Raw genomic sequence first — 14,421 nt, forward strand, 5'->3', positions numbered from 1 at the left:
TCAAAATTTTTGGTGTAATTGGACCAAGAATTATCAATAAAGCTTCATTACAGACACCTTACAGCTGATCATTGCAGTCTGGGACTATAGTAAAGCATTCAGAGAGCTTCACCAGAGGTCACATGGGGCAGAGGGGTCTGTCTGTAACTATGGGTTGTCTGTAAGTCGGGTGTCCTTAAGTAGGGGACCGCCTGTACACATAGAGACAGCAAATACACACATACATACAATATCATATACAGACATACAGCATATAAACACAGATAGAGTATATACACACACAACCAATACACACCCAATACCACATGTTCTGGGGCCCCCTGACACTGCGGGCCCCATGGCTGCTACTCCTGTTGTTACGCCCATGCCAGAGACGCTGATCCAGTACCACACCTTGATAAGGTTAGTTCTCCAATCAGGCTGTGACTCTTATCCAAAGTACTGTAGTATTTTCTTTTGCACTTGAAAGCTATGCATTCAATGTATACAATTACTGGATGGCTGGATAAAATTCTTTAAAGGGAACTTGTCATCTTGTAAAGGAAGGTCATTTCGATTTGATGACAGGTTCCAATAACCTCTGGTGTGTTGATATGTCGCACATCTGAGCAATTCAACTTCTTTTTTATTCTTTCTTTAACTTTCTCCCTACCAGCAGTGTGTGGTGAGTCCCATTTGAGGGGGGGGGGGGTAGGTTAAATTTGAATTGAATTGCTTATGGTAGAGAGCTGATGTAGGCGGTGGGAGGTAGCTGGAGAGAGGCTGAAGGAGTGGAAAGGCGATGAATTGGCAGGAAGGAAGAGGCATTAAGGAGAAGATGACTTGTGCCCCACCCCAGGACCCACACTGCTTGCAGGGAGCCAGGTAATGTTAAGAAATAATTATAAAGCAACAGAATTATTCAGATGCATGATAAAGGCATTTTTGAAATCAATATATCGGAGGCTATTGGAACCTATCATCATAGAAAAATTACCTTCCTGATGACAGATCCCCTAACAGTGGTCCTCAGAAGCCTAAAACTGCTGCCTATAGATGGGTCTCTGATTGCAGCTGAGTTACTTGTTTTCTTATGGAGCCTTAGCTAATCAATATAAACATTCACTATTCTGTCTGTGGTTAAAACCAAGGAACATCTAGAGAATAAAACTAATATGAATGAATTAATTTAAATACTTGATTCATTGAGACTTTCCCTGAAAAATAAGTCCCCATACACTGCTGTGTCTCTTCAATAAGAAAATACCCACCATCCCCCAACCCTGATAATAAAAAAGAGTGATAAATGAGGAATGTGTAATAAGCTACTTTTATTATTATCAGGCAGACCAACTTTATAGGCAAATAATCACTTAATTTTTAAGACCAGGAACACAAATTTTAACTGGAAATCTAACCATAGTAATCGTAGTGGTGGCGATTGTGTTCTGCAGATTTGCTGATTTTCTCTTCACTTTTCTCTTCTTTTTTCTCTTCACTTTTCCCTTCACTTTTTTCTTCACTTTTCTCTTCTTTTTTCTCTTCTTTTTTCTCTTCACTTTTCTCTTCTTTTTTCTCTTCACTTTTTTCTTCTTTTTTCTCTTCTTTTTTCTCTTCACTTTTCTCTTCTTTTTTCTCTTCACTTTTCTCCTCTTTTTTCTCGCAGTCGTCAGGAGTTTCAAAATATGAGAGCAACTCTAAGTAGGCGGAGAGTTCTATCTTAGGTTCGTCATCATCATCATCCTCTTGGTTACTAGAGGTCTTATCTTTCTGATCACTACTGTCACTACTATCACTACTGTCACTAGTATCTATCTCCAGTAATGTGAAGTTGCATGGAATGGAGTGATTCTTCTTTTTTACTACATTGATAGTGCAGTTTACTTTTATGGCAACGCAGACTTTTGGATTGTATCCCACCGCAATCAATTCACTGCAGAAGGCAAAAAAAAACAAAAAAAATGTCAGCACACATACAACAATGTGGTTCAATCGTAAATTAGCCCATGGATTGATACTGTCAATTCCCCACATTGATTTGTGGATGGATACAGATTTTATTTTCAGTATGTAATAAGTATAATCTCCTTAGATTTGGGATATCTGTAGTTTTTGTTGCATTTTTTGAGGGCAGAATTTGATGCCTTTTTATTTCTTTAAAACCCCCCAATGTGGGAGGGTGAATCAATGGTACAGAGGACTACAATGGTTGCCCACATGCTCGGTGGTCTTTGCTTGCACACACCCAGAAATACTTTTACACAACTTTTTTTAAGTGAATGAATCCAGAAATCAGATTTATAAAAGCACATTCACAGTCAGTATTAAAAATTCTATTGGAACTTGTCATTAGGTTGAAGTGTCAGAACCTGACGACAGGTTCCATTTAATATGGTCTATGGTAGCGAATTGACCGAGTAGCATTTTCATTAGGACTATTTAAGGGAATAAGAGATTTATTGATCATATATTATTCTGTTTCTAGGAGGGGTAAACTGAAAAGAGTCTATGAGAATTGAAGGGGAACAGTAGACCTATTAAGAGGGCAGGAGATTTTTGGTTGTGTTTAGTGGAGGATTTTGGTTAGTATTTTATTTTCTTTCATCCATACTTGTGTATCCCTTCCGCTGATGCCCTTTTTCGTTCTTGCACACCGCTTTTAAAAACATATAACTTTTTTATTCTTCCACATACAGAGCTTTGCTTCCTAGTGACAGTATTTTTTATCCCATGCTCTGGGATTTTATATCCCAAGCTGGAAATCTACTGAAATTGACAAAAAAACGATTTGCACCATTTTCTTGAGGGCTCTGTTTTTACAGCTTTGAGTGTGCCCTCTAAAATACACCTTCCATTTACTCTTTGGGTCGGTTTCATTATGGGGATACCAAATTTGGAAAGGTTTTATTATTACAAATTCAAACCATTTCTGAAATAAATATGTGTTTGCTTTGCCATCTTCTGGCGCTAATAACTTTTTCATACTTTGATACATGGAGCTGTGTAAAGTGTCATATTGGGGATAGTAAGACCAATAGGGCACTGTTTATGAGTTGCAAAAGGGCAAGCAAGTGGCGGACATTTGGGTGCTATTTTCGATTATGGGGTTCAATGTTGGGAATACGTTTTAATAAAGTTTTTATATTTTCATAGATGTGGACTTATGGGACATGGTAATACCTAACATTGCGGACGTTGCTGCAATTTTCAGCAAACGCTCAGTCCGTGTTCCCTCTCCATACTGCCCTTGCTGCATGCTGACTTAATAGTACGTCCAATTCCGGCAAGGGGGTAAGGAACATTTTTCTTGCAAGGGGCAGGCAGAGGGTATTAATGCATATAAAAGGTATACAGTATAGAGCTTTATGACTAATATATAGTGGCAAAATTAGTATACTTAGGTTGGGCTTAAATGTGTTCTGACCCTCATATACTAAGCATGGAGTTCCGCCTCTGTGTGCAAATGGGTATGCCCTCACTGGAAACAAGTAAAGAAATCCCAATGGTAAGTGCCAGCGTTTAGGAGGACAGGTAAGTATGAATATATTCCTGATTTTAAATAATTTACTGTATTTACCTTTAATTGAATTACTAATAGCAGGTAATTCCATGACACTGACTGTTACCATAAAGGGCGCGGTCTAAAAGTAGACTGATGGCAGTGGAAATGCAAGAGTTTTTTGGAGGTACTGGAGCTGATGTGTGCTTTATTATAATAACTCATAAGAATATTTAAAAAAAAAAAATACACATGAATAAGGTAGAGTGTCTTCCATTTTCTGCACATACCCCCTATATGATTTTAAATCCACAGAATATACAGTAACATGTGATTTCAACACTTACTGGTCGCAGCACTCCATTCCTTTCTTGTAACAAGTGCATTCTTGACAATCGCTTGTTTTCCACTTGGATTCATAGGGATGCATCTCATTATCCCTCCAGCAGCCTAGTGATACAGAAGATTGTAAGCACATTTATTGGACAATTTATGATCAGAATATGGACTGTTGAGGAGAAGCCATGTACAAAATCTCCAACCATTCCACAGATATGATTAGTACCCATAGAACCTGCATAACTGCTCAATTTTGAAAACTTCATTTTTGTGATCAGTGGGTATCCTATGTATGTCAGGACCCAACTTATTATACATTTTAAATAATCCTCTGAATACAGTACAATATAGTGTAACAGTAATTGGGGTACAGATGCAGCACTGGAAAACATGATTGGCTTAACCTGTTAATCAGTCTGTAGTGTAAGGCCCCTTCCCCACTTGCGAGTGTGATGCGATGAACTCGCATCACACTCGCAACGCAAGCTGTCGGGAACGCACGGTCCGAACGCTGCACCGCGGGAGTGAACTGACATGCTGAGTTCACTCCCGCGGTGCAGCGTTCAGGCCGTGCGTTCCCGGCAGCTTGCGTTGCGAGTGTGATGCGAGTTCATCGCATCACACTCGCAAGTGGGGAACGGGCCTAAGTGAATGGAGGGAACCGCCCATTTTCTGTGATAACTAAATGAGTTATCTCCCTTTAAAGGGAACCTACCACCACAAATCTACCTATAATGGTAGATCAGGTGGTAGGTGGATCATTAGGACGTGAGGATATCCCTTTTAAGGGCTAATCCTCACGTCCCCGCACTTTTTTGATAACTTTTATTAGCCGAATATGTACATTTTGTTAAGCGGCTACCGGGGCGTGGAGTAGTCGGTGCTAAAGCTACACAGCGCGGCTACTCCTCCTACCCAAAATCTTCGGCCCTCATCAGGGGGCATAAGCAGAGCAGCAGGCCTGTGCAGCTCCAGCTTCGGAGCAGTGATCACGCAGACGCGGGCCTGCTGTTCTGCGCATGTGCAGATTCGCCGGGTGAGGGCGCGTGAAGATTTTGGGTAGGAGGAACAAAGAGGCTACTGGGGCGTGTAGTAGCCGTGCTGTGTAACCTCAGCTCCGGCTACTCCACGCCCCAGTAGCCGCTTAACAAAATTTACATATTCGTCTAATAAAAGTGGTGGCGAACCTATGGCACGGGTGCCAGAGGTGGCACTCAGAGCCCTCTATATGGGCACCTGTGCTATCACCCCACCGCAGACTCCGCCAGACAGGGCTCAAGGCCTCTTGCAGTCCCAGGCAGGCCAGGGCCCTAGAAGGAAGCTACAATGATAACCAAAGCTTTTTCTACTGTATTCTACTGTATTGGTGTCCTCAGGTGCCTATACAATTTAAACATGTGACAAAGCAAGGAGTAATAAGTTACTGTTTAAATTGTCGCATTGGCACTTTGCGAAAAATATGTGGGTTTTTGATGTAGTTTGAGCACTCGGCGTCTAAAAGGTTTGCCATCACTGCCCTAGAGGAAATTAATTGTGTCACAAAAACACCATATATATATATATATATAATATATATATATATATATATATATATATATATATTCTCATACTGAGCAATCAATGCTGACACCTTACGACCGTAACTACTAATACATTTCTAAAATGAATAACAGAGGAGCAATGCAATGGAAAGTTATAAGAAAAGCTGAATGCAATTAATTAATTAAACTACATAGTGAGTAGAGGTGACAAATCCTCAGATGCAGCATAGGAAAACAAGGCAAAAACAAAAGGGTTAAGTTAACTTACCTGAGAGACCTTTTCCCCTTCCAATTATTGTATTCTTTTCCTTATGACAGTGACTATCACATGATGTTACAAAGAATCCAAGTGCTATCGCTATGTTCAGCAGTAATATCTGGAAAACAAATTTTATAAAAGGTAGATTTGTAGCCAATCTTCAGTATGGGATTTCGTGACTTAAAGGGGTTTTCCCATGAAAGAAAGTTCTCAATCTTAAACCCCTACTGATGTTTATACAATAAAGATAATTTTTATTCCCTTTACTTTACAATTTTACAGTTTTATTGCTGTATTAGCTTCCATCACTCAGTCATGGTCAGTGTAAAATCCCAGAGCGTGGGCGGGGACTCTCTAAGCAGGCACTTCATGATCCCTCTGTGCTGTGAGAAGTTTAGTGCTGACGAAGTGCTTAGATTATCTGGGTACAGGTTTATCTACACTTTCATGTAGATTTTAAATATTCTACTAGTATCTGACACATAGAAAAAGAGAGATGAGAAAGATCAGAGATGAGAAAGATCAGCAATGAGAGATGATGAGATCCATGAAAATAAAACACAATGACACTCTCAAGCTCTTCTATATCTCTGTGTTATCTCAGCTATACCACACACAGTCAGCTCTTCTTCTTCCCCTTCTATAAAAATCTTATCTGTAAATTATACTGTATGTAGAATAATTCTACTCACACTACTACTTGCTGAAAGTGTCTGTGTGTGAGCTCATCTTGGAATACAGGGGAGGGGCAAAGGGCAGAGAGACAGTGCAGCGTGCAGACAGAAAAAGCTATTCATGAGAAGATTGTGCCATGCCCCACCAGAAGAAAATGAATGGTCAGATCCTGGGGCAAAAAAAAATTGTATACACCAGGACTAATAGAGACAGGTTGGAATTGTATCTGTGAAATGCTGTATTTTAAAAATATAATAAAAGTGAACCAGCAAATGTATTATTTTGTTATCCTGAATATATTTTAGTATCTTGTGTTCATTTCATTGTGCCGCTAATTCATTTGTTGTTTTTTCATTCTATCTATCTGCGCAGAAGAGTTGACCCCTGAATGTCAAATATGTGAAATAGCTCATGCTAGACAATGGGTTGTAGGTTCTGTGTATCTGTTTATTATTGTATATGAAAAAGAGATATCTTCTAGAGAAAGGGTTTAGACGGGTTGTCTATAATTGAATTATATAAACACATAGAAAAATAGAATGTATGTGATTCTTAGTGCATGGGTACAACTACAAAGCCTAGAAGCTTTGCATTGGATGTGAACTGACCTTATAGCATCAGACTGATCGATGATATTGTAACCTTCAATATTACTACAGCTCTATACTGCAGGACACTTTTGTGTGTGTTTTTTTTCACTAGCTTTTTCTGCGCCCAACAGCACAGCTGCCAGCCGGATATGTCAAGAGCCTATTCATCTTTACAGTGTTTGGCTCCTTGGACACAATCGTGTTCCACTGGGCCGTAACCCACACGTAGAACATGGCTGATGAGAGAAGGGAGGGGAAGAGAGCCTCCTTACCCCTCTCTATAGGAAGATGAGCAGCCTTTCTGTAAATTGGCGAAAGATAGGATTAGCTCTATTCTGTGCAGTGCAGTCGCCCGGCTCTCAAAGTATTTCCCATTAAAGTCAATGGGGCCATGTTGTAGCCATACATAAACGTTAAGGTATAGCTAGCACAGTGCCAATAAATATGTTCAGGTGCAAGGGGCCTAGCTTTAGTTCATTGAGGTTTGGGGCATTTGTTTATTAACAGCTCTCTTAAGGATCTGCTGCCGGATTATGTGTTGAGGTCTGGATTATTACTGGGCCATTTGCTGGTTCCCGTTAGCATTATCTAATATCAGCTAAGCTTTAGCTACTAGAAAGGCCTCACATTTGATCCTAGAATAATTTTTTTTGCAAGCGCTGTGCCTGAGTCATCCAAAAATTTAATTCTTGTCTGTTATACCCATATATATATATTTATATATGGTTATAAATATATAGTTATTTTTTTAGAAATTGTACTATCTAGACTAGATATGAACATTTAACATGCTGCATGAGGCCTGTAGATTTGGAAATTTAGATGCAGTTTCTCTGAGCATTACATAATCTGGGAGTTTGCTGGGATTCACACTCCTGGGAAAATTGTTAATGGTTTTAAATAGTTTTCACCTTTGAATAATATTTCTCACAACAGAATGATGCACTTCAAATTGGTGGACAGCGGCTGCATAACTCTTCCCAATTTGATAAGAAACTGAAACTAAGATTATGGCCAATATCTTCCACCAATGCTTTGTAAAAAAAAAATACTGCAAAAACTTCTGCTTTTATAAACTTTCATAAACTGCTGATGGTCATTTGATTTACTGCACCAGCATTCAAAAATCAGAAACTAAAACAGTCTCCTGATGTTTTTGTTTTTGGCCTTCTACATAAAACCAATATTAAAATCAATTATTATATATCCATTATAGATATCTTATAGTGTACTTATATGTATAAGGCAGAGCTATGTATATGCAGTACAGAAGTTTATGTAAGTGTGTGTACATGTATTATGTGTAAAGCAGATTTCTATGTGTGTAGCTGTGTTTATATTTATGCAGCTCATGTTGTTCAGCAGAGCTGTGAGTATATTTTCTCCATAAGCAACGGGAGGTATCTTATTGTCAAATTCATCTTAAAATATGCAAAATACAACACAGTAAAACAGTGCACTAAAAACTGCTGAAAAAAACCCGAAAACAACAGTAAATCCACTACTGCTTTACATACATTGTATCTATTGTGGTGGTATTGGCTGTACATCATCATTGGTTAACTTTACATATCACTAGTACATACTTTAGGGTAGTATAACAGTAATAACAGGGTAAAAATAATTTATATAGATAGAGCTTTGTAGTTGACAATATATGTAACTGTAGTAACCAGTCAGGCTGCTGCTGCCGGCGCAAACAAGGTTGCAGGAGGCATGAAAATGGACAAACAGTGCATAAACCCGACCAAAGCATATCATTCCCACTTTCTTATTTGGACTTTACTTAGAATATTGTTTTTAGCTAACTGCACAAGAAAAAGAATTAATAGACTAATTGGAGATTATTAGAAATTAAGATTATTGAGATAAAAAGACCCATTAGAAGAATGAACTACAACAATGGGGATTTCACAGAATCTAGACATGTGACAGTCTCTGTATATAGTAAGGGGCTTCTTTATTGTAAAAGCATTGAGTATATGGAACTCTGTGCCAGAGAAATCTGTTCTGGTAATTTCATTAAAAGAGCCATATTGGGGTCTGCATGTCTTATGGAGTATGCTATTATTATTGTTTGGGGCTACTAGATTACTTCCTTGAAACAAGTGATTTAGTTAATGGGAAACATTTTCAAGGACAAACAAAAAATAGATTTTTTTTTCGATCAAAACAGTATAAAAATAGGGTAAACTGAACTGTCTTAAATCTTCTACTAACATGCATGATAACAATAGACGTGTAGACTTACCATTTTGGATGGTCTTTTCTTCAAACATGCGATGACATGTTTGAAGAATTTATATATATCTGCAGTTCTGCTAATGGTTGCACAAATATGTAAAAAAATTGAAAATGTAAATATTTAATGTAACAACCTCCAGTGCTATTGTTGTCATCGCTGTAATCTCTTGCCATCGTTATTTTTTGGCAAGTACATGGCATTACATTTCTTGATGTACAACTATGGAAAACAATAGGATGAAATTGGCTACGGAACTGGTTTTCTTTGGTTTGTTATTACAGATTAAGACTTAAGGTTATTTCCACTGACTTGATCTTAGTAAAGGAGTGCAGCAGTATAAAATTGTCATAGTCTGGTCCATATTTACTGTACTTATGTACTTACTGTATTCAACTTGTAATGTGCTAGGAGAAAATATCCCCCATTCTCATTACATCTTTCTACATCATTCTGCTATAGCAGACCCATCTCAAGCAGTAGTTAACCCACTAAGTACAATAATGTATTATAATTACCCCAATCATCATCTACATGCTAAAACTCCTAGTTCTACTGTATCACCAATAATTCACTTCACCACTCACCTATCATGTTTCTCCAAAAATAAGACGGCCTCATTATATATTTTGCTCCAAAAATGGGTTAGGGCTTATTTTTCATGGACAAAAAAATCTTTATCCCCCTCCTGGAGGTGTTTAATTTGGCTGACAATCAGTTTCCTCCTTCCTGCATGCTCATATAACTGTCATCCCTAAAGAGGGGAAAGACCTGCAACTTTGCCCCAGTTATAGGCCTCCCTTATCAACTCAGATGGCAAAAATCTTCGCCAAACTCATTACCACCCATCTGGCCCGCCTGTTTGGCCCCCTAGTCCACACTGATCAGGTTGGTTTCCTACCCTGCAGAGAGGCGAGGGATAACACTCCCAAAATGTTTTCCCTGATACACCATGCCTCGCAAGCCTCCATCTCATTCCTTGTGCTCTCCCTAGATGCCGAAAAGGCATTTGATCGGGTGGATTGGGGGTTCCTCTAGGCGACCCTGACACAACTGTCCAGGCCCTCTATGCTTCCCCACGAGCTCAAATATGAGTCAATGGGACTTTATCCCCCACTTTCACGATCAGTAACGGCACAAGGCAGGTATGTCCCTTGTCCCCCTCCTATATGCGCTTGTCATGGAACACTTGCTGAGAGCCATACGACAGCACACAGATATCAAAGGAATACAGGTTAGTATACAAATGTTCTGCATTTGCGGACGACGCCCTTCTTTATCTCACTGACCCTCAGACTTCCTTGCCCATTAATGGAGACACTTACCACCTTTGGACACTTCAGCAACCATAAAATCAACAGGTTTAAAAGCATGATGATGGGGGTTGGCTTGGGAGCTTTCCTTAGTACCTTGGCAGCACACTACCCCTTTGCATGGAAAACAGAGGCTATCCCTGGGGATCCGCATACCGGCTTATCTAATAAAAAGGTGTACCAACTTAAAGGGGTAGTAAAAAGATATGTGTAGAATCCGGCACTCTAAACCACGCTGGGAAACGGACATCTGAAAATCTCTTCTTTATTGGGTAAAATCCATGCAAAACTGGTACAGAGACTGGGTGAAAATCCATAGCTTTATTAAATTGGAATTAAAAACAGGAATGTACAAGCTATTAGAATAGTACAACAATATAACAGGAGCAAGTTACATGCATAAGATTAGCATATAACAGGAAACAATCTGATACAAAAACAGTCTGGGAGCAAACATGGCCGACCATGAGGTTGGACCTATCTGTGCAATTACAGATCTATACATTACACTTCATATAACAAAGTTTATACAGAGTGGTCCTATAACTGCTAGTAGCTAGAGATTCGTATAGACAGTTTCCTTACCGGCTATACTACAACAGGGGTTAAAATGGATGAATATACTGTAGTTCTTCTCTCTATGTAGACACGAAGGGGACTGGCCTGCTCCTACCCAAAATCCTTTGTATCTTTGTACCCCCTTATATAGCATTCTGGGAGAGTGAATGGAATAAAACTTTGGATGAATGGCTCAAAGCTTTCGAATTGTGACACAAATTATCAGTTCCATGCAGGGCACAGGAGACTAATTTCAAGGTGCTCTCAAGGGGTACCTGCCAGGCTCCATGCGATATTCCCATCTTGCTCTGATAGATGTTGGTGATGTTTAGGTGCCCCGGGCACCATGACTCACATCTGGTGGGGATGCCCGAGATTGCAATCGTATTGGCTCCAAGTACGCAAATTGATATGAGATCTGACAGGGCATTGTCTAGAGAAAGATCCTGCCGCACTCTTACTGTCCTTATTAGCTATTCCAGTATCCAAGGTGAAGAGGTCACTAATGGGATATATGATGAGCTCGTACCCTAATCCCCAGGAAGTGGAAATCTGCAAGGACCCCCAGATATCCGATTGATTTGGAGAGATATCACTTTTGCATCAGATAGAGCAGTGATGGTAAATCTTTTAGAGAGCGAGTGCCCAAACGACAACAAGAACCCAATTGTTTATTACAAAGTGCAAACATGCAATTTAAGCAGTAACTTATAACTTCTGTCAGAGCTTTCAATCATATCAGCAAACTCTGGGCTAGGGTGACAGCCTGGGTGCCCACAGAGAGTGCCACCTCTGGCACCTGTGCCATAGGTTCGCCACCACTGGGCTAGAGGAACTCACAGCAGACTCCCACAGCACAGCTGCAGCCCCATGGGTGACATTCAAACAATCTTCTGCATTTTCAATTTACTTGTAGCCCACTTCTCCTCCCCTCCTTTACTTCCCCTTCCTTTCCAAGGTTAGAAGGCTTGTAGCAGCCACTCCCTTGTCCCGAGCACGCTCATTGGTTGAGTGTAAACCCCGAGTACTCTCATCGTCTTATGAAGACTAGAAATACATGATACAGCATATGCGTTCCCCTGCATATACCACCCTAACCAGATGACAATACATACTATGTTTTTATACCTGTATGCCTTCAAATCAAAAAATCACTTGTTTGAACTGAAATATGCTATCATCTCTATATGTCATCTGAGGGACCTGCTCATCCCGCGTAATGCTTGTAACTAACTCTTCAATAAAGAATGATACAAAAAAATCTTTATTTATTCAAATATCACTTGATGTGTATCACTGAACCCAATTTCTCATGTCTAGCAATAGCACTGTCCTTGAATGAACTCCTCTTTTTCCATGCAACTGCTTGTAACCAATGCATCTGTCAGCTCCCTCTATCTCCTTTTTTATGCTGCGTTCAGCTGAAAAGTCAGGGTACGCTAAAACAACAATGGGGCTCATTTACCTACCTGGTCCTATCGCGATCCAGTGACGCGTTCTACGACGAGGATTCGTGTCTTCCGGCGATTCAGCAAGCTTGTGCGTCCAACTTCCTGCAGGTGTCCCTTCTGCGCCGAGGTCCGCCGGAGTTCACCATCTTCTTCCCAGTGCATGTAAGTGCTTAATTTTGCGACACACTTTTTTAAATTACGCGTTTTTTCCGAATCTTTTGGGTTGTCCAACGGCCAGGCCCCACGATTTCTGTTGCATGAAATCCGTTGCGATTTTGCCACAAACCGATCGCGTGCGGGCAAATCGGAAATATTCGGGAAAACCCTGACGGATTTGTGTCTGCGGACCCTTAGTAAATGTTCCCCAATATCTTCTTAGAAATGGCACCTAGAAACACAGTTCTGGTTTAATTGTAAAGATGGAAATATCTCTTTCAATAGACAAAAGGACAAAGAGATATCCAAAGTTAGAGTTACGGTAAGGAGTGGGAGCTGTATGTAGAGATCGACTGTAACTTTAAAGGGGTTGTTCACTTTATGCACATTCCAAAATATAATCAATATTGTTTGTGTAATGAAAAGTTGTACAATTTTCCGATATACTTTCTGTATTTATTCTTTAAAGTGTAACCGTTATTTCAAAAAACTTTTGATATGTTGTAGGGCAGGTAATTTTAAGCCCTTTTGCAATTGGATTAGTTACCCGAATCTTGCTCCTTCCTCTTGTATTCTGCAGACTTCCCCTAGATGTCAGTCATCTCTCATATGTCTGTTACTATGGACATTCCGTCTTCAGAAAGAAGCTGAGACTACGGAGGGAGAGACACGCCCCCATCACCCTCCCTGCACACAGCTGATTACCTCATGTCGGCAGCAGTCATGTGCTGACAGGAACACTGACTAATGTATTAACCAAACACCTACACTTATCTTTCCCTCAGCTTTCCCTACACCTGTATACACAAATAATCCACACAGACAAAAACTGCAGCCCTCCCCTCCCCCATCACCTCACACTCCACACAAAGTGGCAGGAAAGAAGAGACTCCAAGCTGTGGCCTCATGTGCGGTGCTGAAGTTTTACTTAGGTACATAGATAGATATGAAATAGATAGATAGATAGATATGAGATAGATAGATATGAGATAGATAGATAGATATGTGATAGATAGATAGATAGATAGATATGTGATAGATAGATAGATAGATATGAGAGATGGATAGATAGATATGAGATAGATAGCTGTGGTGTCATTGGTCAGCAGCAGGTGCTTGTGATGAGGTGACAGGAGGAAGTCCCGCCCTCCATCTTGCTGATTGTAGTTTTTTTGAGAGCTGGAAACCATGGTTGCTATGGGCCAAAAAACGTACTAAATGAGGACCAGGAGGCAAAATATTTTGAGGAATGATTCCCAGGGACACCTGGAGCAGAATTATGTTTTTTAGTTTGTTTTTTTTTGCTCAGTTACACTTTAAGGTTTTTTTAGATCTATTCTTACTGTCATGCAAAAGAAGTCCTGTAGATAAACTCATTATAACACACAGCTCTGATTACTCTGTGTGATACAAACGAGCGGTGCACCTGTGTGATATCACATGATCATCAACCGGTATTTATCTACAGCAAGTAAACAATGAAGCTTCCTGTTGCATGATGGGAATCAGAGATCTAGAAAACCATCAAGAATAAAGTATTTTGGAAATATGTACAATTTTTCTTTACGCAAACAACATTAATTATTTGCTGGAATGTGGTTAAAGTGGACAACCCCTTTTAATATCTTTAGTTCTGTGGTACCTCGAAATAGAAGTGTGATATAAGAGGTGTTAAATAAAACCAGAACTGTGTTTCTAGGCACCACGGCTCAAATGATACAGCTGTATGTAATATGGTAGTCCCAATGTACTACCATACCTCTTCTGGTGGTTAGACCTTCTAGAACAACTGCAACAATGCTTTCTCCATAGATGAATT

The 14,421-nt window shown here is 39.8% G+C and overlaps 1 protein-coding gene across 1 annotated transcript; it reads right to left on the reverse strand.

Moving 5' to 3' along the window:
• Nucleotides 1-1,290: 1,290 nt before the first annotated feature.
• On the reverse strand, nt 1,291-9,236 carry LOC140105579 (uncharacterized). The gene is made up of 4 exons (XM_072129562.1): nt 9,134-9,236; nt 5,627-5,735; nt 3,826-3,928; nt 1,291-1,912 (listed from the first exon to the last, which is right to left on the reverse strand). The coding sequence occupies exons 1-4, from the start codon at nt 9,134-9,136 to the stop codon at nt 1,393-1,395; spliced, it is 735 nt and encodes a 244-aa protein (XP_071985663.1). The 5' UTR covers nt 9,137-9,236; the 3' UTR covers nt 1,291-1,392.
• Nucleotides 9,237-14,421: the final 5,185 nt, after the last annotated feature.

The sequence above is a fragment of the Engystomops pustulosus genome, chromosome 11 (genome assembly GCF_040894005.1).
Source record: "Engystomops pustulosus chromosome 11, aEngPut4.maternal, whole genome shotgun sequence".
In the NCBI taxonomy this organism is placed as follows: domain Eukaryota; kingdom Metazoa; phylum Chordata; class Amphibia; order Anura; family Leptodactylidae; genus Engystomops; species Engystomops pustulosus.

Coding starts and splice junctions, on each gene's coding strand:
- LOC140105579 (XM_072129562.1), bottom strand. Junction 3,929..5,626: donor AAGGGGAAAAGGTCTCTCAG/GTAAGTTAACTT, acceptor CTGTATCACTAG/GCTGCTGGAGGGATAATGAG. Junction 1,913..3,825: donor GGAATGGAGTGCTGCGACCA/GTAAGTGTTGAA, acceptor TGCCTTCTGCAG/TGAATTGATTGCGGTGGGAT.